Source organism: Muscardinus avellanarius (assembly GCF_963383645.1).
Source record: "Muscardinus avellanarius genome assembly, chromosome: 9".
Classification (NCBI taxonomy): Eukaryota; Metazoa; Chordata; class Mammalia; order Rodentia; family Gliridae; genus Muscardinus; species Muscardinus avellanarius.
The window spans coordinates 11,645,981-11,653,379 of record NC_137795.1 but is presented as its reverse complement, the minus strand read 5'-3'; the positions used below and the strand labels follow the sequence as shown (position 1 = coordinate 11,653,379).

Sequence of the window (7,399 nt, the reverse complement as noted above, 5' to 3'; positions counted from 1 at the left end):
GCCCCAGGGCAATGGACACTCTGCAGAGACCTAGAGCCCACTCAGCCCACTGGCAGGGTGGAGGACGAACCCAAGAAGCACTCCGATAGCCTCAAATGAGCCCACCTCTCTATTGGATGGGTTCAGTGAGCACAGGCATGTCTTAGTGTGTGTGGTTCTGGGGTTAGAAACCAGGCACACAGGTTCAGAGCCAACCTCAGCTACTTAGTGAGACCCTATTTCCAAATAAGATAAATAGGACTGGGAGTGTAGCCCAGAGGTCAGAAGGTTCCATCTCTAGTCTCATTAGGTTGCTCGGAGCCTTGCTAAATTTATAGTAAGGTCAAAGTTACCTACCGAGAGCCTCACTAAATAGCTGAGGCTGGCTTTGATCCGCGACCTGCCTGTCTTCCAAGTACTAGAATTATAGGGTGTACCAGATGCTCAGCTACTCGGTAGCCTTTATTATTTGCAATTGAGTTTTTTGTCATAGAGATGGAGTGTATTGCATGTTGGTGTGGGGGCAAGTATGAGGGACTTGACCTGGTGAGCCGGTGGGGCTCTACCACAGAGCTACATCCCCAGCCCTAATTTATTCTCTTGTTTCAAAAAGGGTCTTGCTAAATTGCTGAGGCTGGCCTTGTACCTGTGATCCTCTCGTCTCAAGGTCCGTAAGTCCTGGGATTACAGGCATGCACCATCATGCCGAGTTTATTTTTTTTGCAGGTTTGGGGATGGAATCCAGAGGTATTCTACCTCCAAGCTACACCCTCTATCCTATTTTTTATTCTTTAAAACAAGATATCACTTAGTTGCAGAGGTTCTAAGTAGCTGCGGCTGTCTACAAACTGACCCTCCAGTGTCAGCCTCCCAAATGCTGGGATTAGAAATGCACACACCCAGCCCCAGTTTATTTTTTAAAAAGGTTTTAGCCAGGCATGTGGCACACAATTGTAATCCCAGTATTTGGGAGACTGAGACAGGAGCCCAGATTTCGCAGCCAACCTTAGCAACCTCAAGGCCCTCTGGAATGTAATAAGACCATTTTGAAATTAAAAAAATAAAATATGGCTGGAGGTGTAACTTGGAGGTAGGATGCCTCTGGGTTCAATTCCCAGTACCGCCCCCCCCCCAAAAGAAAGATTCACAAGGGTCTAGGGTTTATTACCAGTAATTTTTCCTTTTTGTTCTAGGGACTGAACCCAGGGGCATTCCTTATACCCCCAGTCCTATTTCATTTTAAAAGTGTCTCCCAAAGTTGATGAGTATACTTGAGGCTGTCCTGTGATCCTTCAGGTTCAGCCTCCCAAGGACTGGGATTGTAATGTGTGCCACCTACCATCCTACACCCAGGTCATTTTTTTTTTTTTTTTCTTTGCAGTACTGGGGATGAAACCCAGGGGCATTCTGGCCTCGGAGATACACCCCAGCCCTACTTTTTATCCTTAATTTTTTAAACAGGGCCTCACTAGGTAGTAGCTGAGGCTGTCCACAAACTGGGATCTTCCTGTCTCAACCTCCCAAATGCTAAGATTTCAAGTGTGCACCACCACACCCAGCTCAACTGAGTTAATTTTTTTTTTTTTTTTGGTACTGTGGGTATAACCCAGGGAGTTTTCTACCTCTGGGCTACTCAGACCTATTTTGTATTTTATTTGGAAACAGAGTTTAAGTTGCAGAGAGCCTAAGTAGCTGAGGCTGGCTTCAAACCTGTGCAGTCGTCCTCTCAGCCTCCCAAATGTGGGGATTACAAGTGTGGCGCTACCACACCCGGCATCAACTGAGTAATTTTTGAAACAAGGTCTTGCTAGGTTGCTTAGTTCAGGTTGCTCAGGCTGGTGTGGGACTTAAAATCTTCCTGTCTCAGCTTCCCAAGTACTGAGATTATAGCCATTTGCCACCACTGTGGCACGGCACCAGCCTGGTGTGGTTGTGGCACACTTGTAATCTCAACACTTGGAAGACTGAGACAAGTTGGCAGACAGCCTCAGCTACTTAGCTAGCACATTTTAAGGTTAAAAAAAAAATAGGACTGGGGGTATAGCTCAGAGGTAGAATGCCCCCTGGGTTCAATCCCCAGTACCCCCCCTACACACACACACACACACACACACACACACGCTAGTTAACTGGGGCCAGTTAAAGATAGTTGTGTGGAGCAAGAAGTTGCATTCCTATATAGCTTAGAGGTAGTGACCACAGGATGATTCTGTATTTGATTCCTAGCACTAAACATCTACATTCTCAAAGAAATCCAGCTACTCCAGAGGTCCATGGTTTAAAGACCTTTCCCATAGTTTATTGCCTAACATTTCCTTCAGTTAAGTTTTACCAAAGAAAGTGAGATTTCCTGTTGTACCTTGATAGGCACCTTTAAGTACACCTCGTGACTATAGGAGCACTGGTCCTACTTGGTTACAACCCTCAAAATTCAGGCTCAGCTCGATGTGGTGGTACAAGCCTGTAACCCAAATCCTTGGAAGGCTGAGACAGGATAGCAGAGTTGAGTCTCAGTAGCGAGACTATTTCAAAATAAAAAACAGGGCCAGTGATGTAAGTTGGAAGGTTCAATGTTCCTAGGTTCAACTCTTCTACCCCTGCCTACATTTTTAGTTGTCCACTTAAGTTTGCCCTGGGATCCTGTGACATTATTAAGACTTCCTGGGTCAGCCAGGCGTGGTGGCACTCACTTGCAATCCCAGCATTTTTGAGGCTGAGACTGGAGGATCATGGTTCGTGGACAGCCTCAGCTACTTAGTGAGGCCCTCTGCAACTTAATGAAAACGGCAGGGGGTATAGCCCAGAGGTTGAATGCCCCTGGGTACAATCACCAGACCATGACCCCCACCAAAAACTTCCTGGGTCTATCTAACCTGTTGCTGCTTAAAATGGAACCTATGTCAACACCCTAACCCAAATAAGGACAAACTCATGTTATTTAGTCTTTATTCATAAACTTAACTCTGCAATCCAGCTCGACTTGGAGGGGAATTAAGGAAATGTGGAACCCAAAGAACTGCAGCGAGAGCACGATGACTGGATATTGCGAGCAGATGGGGTGGAGGGGTGCTCTCCTGAGCTAGAGGAATGGTTTGGTGGAGAAGATGAAGACAAGTCAAATGTATTACAGCTGTCCACAGTCGGCAATGGTGATCTTCTTGCTGGTCTTGCCATTCCTGGACCCAAAGTGCTCCATGGCTTCCACAATGTTCATGCCCTCTTTCACCTTCCCAAAGACCACATGCTTGCCATCCAACCTAGAAAAAGAATAATTACTAGAATCAGTGCCCGGGGACTGCAGTACACACCAAAGAGTTTCCTTATGAAACAATAGTACAGCCACGAAAATTCAAAATGAAAACCCCTTAGTGTCTTATGATTCAATCTCTAAGAGGCATAAGATAATTACAACTGCTATTAAAATAAAATCTCATGTTTATTTTTTTTGGTCTTTTTGGACTGGGGATTGAACCCAGGGCAGTGCACTCCCCAGGCAAGCACTCTGCCACTGAGCTACATCCCAGCCCCCCAAAATCTCATGTTTATAATAAACTGCCTAAGTAATGGCCAATCACGTGCTCATTACATAAAAGCATCATTCTTTTTTGTGGTACTGGGGATAGAACCCAGGTGCATTCTACCTCCAGGCTATATACTCCCAGACCTATTTTATACTTTAGAACCTCACTATGTAGCTTAGGCTGGCTTCGAACCTGTGGATCCTCCTGTCTCAGCCTCCCAAGCACTGGGATTACAAGCTCACGCCACCATTTTTTGAAACGGGTTCACCGAGTTGCAAAGGGCCTCACTAAGTAGCTGAGGCTGTCTGCAGAACAGCGATCCTCCATCTCTGCCTCCCAAATGCTGGGATTACAAGTGTGCGCCACCACACCTGGCCTATAAAAGGATCATTTTGAATTCGATCATGAGCCCAGTGTCTTACATCTTGTGTTCTGTATCATACAGGCTAAATGTATAGCTATGTAATTGAAGCAAGTAACTAATATTCCCCAGAGCAAACATTTTATAGTCTTTTGTTCGTACTTGCTATGTTCCATCCTTACCAGTCAGTCTTGGCAGTGCAGATGAAAAACTGGGAACCGTTTGTGTTTGGTCCAGCATTTGCCATGGACAAAATACCAGGACCTGTATGTTTCAGGATGAAGTTCTCATCATCAAACTTCTCCCCATAGATGGACTTGCCGCCAGTGCCGTTATGGCGTGTGAAGTCACCACCCTGTGAACATGATACCAACCTGTAACTTTTTGCTAAGCAAACAAAAGTATGCCAAGTCTGAAAAACTCATTGAAAACTCGGGTTCAAACCATAAACAGTGAAATGAAACAAAAATGGTCAAAGTTCACATAATGTGCATGCTGAAATATTCTGGCTCAGTCTCAAATTAAGGAGGCAACCCAAATGAATTACATTTTCATACCTGGCACATAAATCCTGGAATAATTCTGTGAAAGCAGGAACCCTTATAACCAAATCCTTTCTCTCCAGTGCTCAGAGCACGAAAGTTTTCTGTTAAAAAAAAAAGTTCATGAATATATATACACACACAAACACACACCCAAAATTTTATTTAGAATACCTTTGTTAAACTTAGAATATGGAACCCACCTGCTGTCTTTGGAACTTTGTCTGCAAACAGCTGTAAGAGAAAAATGACAGATAATTAACCACATATGCTTACATATTTTGTTGCTTAGTGCCCATAACTTTAGAGGTTTCTGAATCACAAATTCATTTTCTCACTAGAAGAGAATGCTTCCTCAGTAATTACTTTGAATCCAAAATAAGAACTGCTCCTGACAGCTTTTAATGTTCTGCAGGGTTGGGTTGAGAAACATGAGACCCAAAAACATGCCAAAAAATGCAGAGCCAGTAATGACTTAAATAGCGAGAGACTCCTGAAAAGTGACTCAGAAACTTTAGTACATAACACCTCTTCTGGACAGGCATCTCAAATGTTCATATCTATCCAAACTTCATGCTAGGATTCTTAGGAATAGCAAGCACTCTTGCAGGTGGGAATAAGCATATGTAAACACTGGCAGTGAAATTGCTATTGCTTCCGACCTGATCACACAGCTTTAAGGATTACAAGAGTAACCACTTCTTGGTTTCTAGGTCCTCACCTACTAATGGGCAAAAAACAAAGACTGATTTCTAAGTGCATCTGCTCTGAACCTTCCCTTAATATGTAAAACAATATGGCTCAAGTTTAAATAACTACCATTTACAGGGCGCTTCATCAGACAGGCAATTTAGCAGGTAGTGGCAGCACATGCTTGTAATCCCAGTATTTGGGAGGCTGAGACGACAGGATCACAGGCTTAGCCAGCCTCAGCAACATAAGGCCCTCAAAATGTATTGAGACCCTTTCAAAAATAAACAGGGCTGAGGGTGTAGCTCAAGAGGTAGAATGCCCCTGGGTTCAACACTCCCCCTCATACCACACAAGACAGGTGGTTTAAAAGTAACACTTTATGAACTATTCCAGATAATCCAAGGGCATTCTACCAGTGAACTCCACATCCCCAGGCCTTTCCCCAATTTTACTTTGAAATCGGATCTCAAGTTACCTAAACTGGTCTCAAATTTGTGATCCCTCTAGGAGTCTCAGCCTCACAATTGGCTGGGACTGCAGCGTCTTTTGTGCCACAGCAACCAGCCCACCCATATTTCTTGTTAAATTACACTTTTTATAATGTGAAAGCCACCCTTGGCAGTTCCACCTCCATTCTCACCTACAGCTCTCCTCTCACTTCCCATTAAGCTCTCTGGCTAACCTGATACTAACCTGCTACCCAGGATTAAGCTCAGGCCAAGTTTCCACAAGGGCCCTTGTCCATTATCAGCTCTGACTACAAATAAAAGCAGGGTGAAGATTGATTAAAATCTAAAGTTTCTCTAACAAGTATGTACGTGCTTAGCATGTGCCAGGCAGTATTAACAGGATAGGCAAAGAAATGGCCTCCGCGCTCACCAAAACTGCACGAGGGGGAATCCTGTCTTTGGAATAAGATCCTGAAAATCTAGTCATTGACTTTGTGTGTGAAGTCGTTCAAGAGGGGGAAAAAATAATCTTCTCTACAGCCTAGTCATTCGGTTAACTGGAATAGAACCGAATTGAATTTTACCTCTGTAAAACAGACACCCCAAGTTATATTTTGCTGCAAATTACTGATCTTTCAGTAGCCATTTTGCACCTTCAAAACAAATTAGGCAACGATTGGTCGTCCGCCGGGGTGGAATCTCCTGCGGCGCGGCTGGTCTCGACTCGCCCGCTGGCGGGGGGGCTCGCGAGCGCCCTCCGCCGGCGGCGTCACGGCGGAAGGCGGCCCCGGCCAGCACACCCAGGCCCGCGCCCCGTTTCCGCCCCTTGTGGGGCTCGGCGGAGGGTCGGGCCTAGATCAGTGGACATTTGCCCGCTTTAGACCTACTGGAGGGACGCTCAGGTCGGAACCCGGCGGTGTCCGCAAGCCCCGGGGCCCGCGGACTGCCGGGACCCCGGGGAGGCGGGGGAGGCCGGCCGGCGAGGCTGGGGGAGGCCGCCGAGGCGGGTGGGGCCCGCAGCGCGCGGAAGCGCGGCGGCCGAGCACGTGCGCGGCGGGCAGGGCGCGGCACGTGGGCCCGAGGGCCGCGGCCCCCTCCCCCAACGGCCGCGCGGCCGCCCCGCCCGCCTTTGTCCGCCGCCGCCCCGGCCTCCTCCCCGCGCCTCGCCGCCTCCCAAAATGGCCCCTCGTCAGGAAATGGCGCCGCCTCCGCCCGCACCTCGGAGGGTCGTCCGCGCCCGGGGGCGCCGCGCCCGCCACACCCGCGGCCCGCCCGCCTCCCGGGCCCCACCCTGGCCGGCCACCGCCCACCCGACCTCGAAGCAGACGCGGCCCAAAGGCTCGCCATCGACCGCGATGTCGAAGTACACGGTGGGGTTGACCATGGCTGGCGGCTGACGACTGGGAACAACAGGCGACAGCGGCGTCTGCAAAGCGGCACGAGCCCGGACGCCCGCTGATTTTATAGCGGGCTCAAAGCCCACCCACAGCCCGGTCGCGCGCCTCGGCCCTGGCCAATCGTGACCGCGATCTTGCCCGAGCGACGGCGCGGCTGGCCTATGGGCTCCGAGGGGGCGGGGCGGGCGGCGCGCGTGCGCCCTGGCGCGCGGAGACAGTTCCCGCCCGCGGGCTCCGTCGCGGTGGCTGCGGCGCGGGGCGGCGGCCGGCCAGCGGGCAAGGCCTGGGGCGCAGCGGGGAGGGCGATGGCCTGGCCGGACGAAGGTCCGAGCGGTGCCCACGAGCCGCTGCGTCTCCCCATTACACGGAGGGGGCCACTGAGGCGAACGCAGGCCTCAAGGTCGCGCAGCGCGCCAAGGTCGAGCGGGTCCCGCGCGTCCCCGCCGGGGCCGCCCCG

General features: G+C 49.4%; 1 protein-coding gene across 1 annotated transcript; it reads right to left on the bottom strand.

The window, feature by feature from the left end:
* Window positions 1–2,917: 2,917 nt before the first annotated feature.
* Window positions 2,918–6,929, bottom strand: PPIA (peptidylprolyl isomerase A; the record flags this gene model as incomplete). Its single annotated transcript, XM_080701469.1, has 5 exons — window positions 2,918–3,236; window positions 4,044–4,216; window positions 4,419–4,507; window positions 4,607–4,637; window positions 6,861–6,929. 5 exons carry the CDS (start codon window positions 6,927–6,929, stop codon window positions 3,104–3,106), a joined length of 495 nt encoding a protein of 164 aa, XP_080557595.1. The 3' UTR covers window positions 2,918–3,103.
* Window positions 6,930–7,399: the final 470 nt, after the last annotated feature.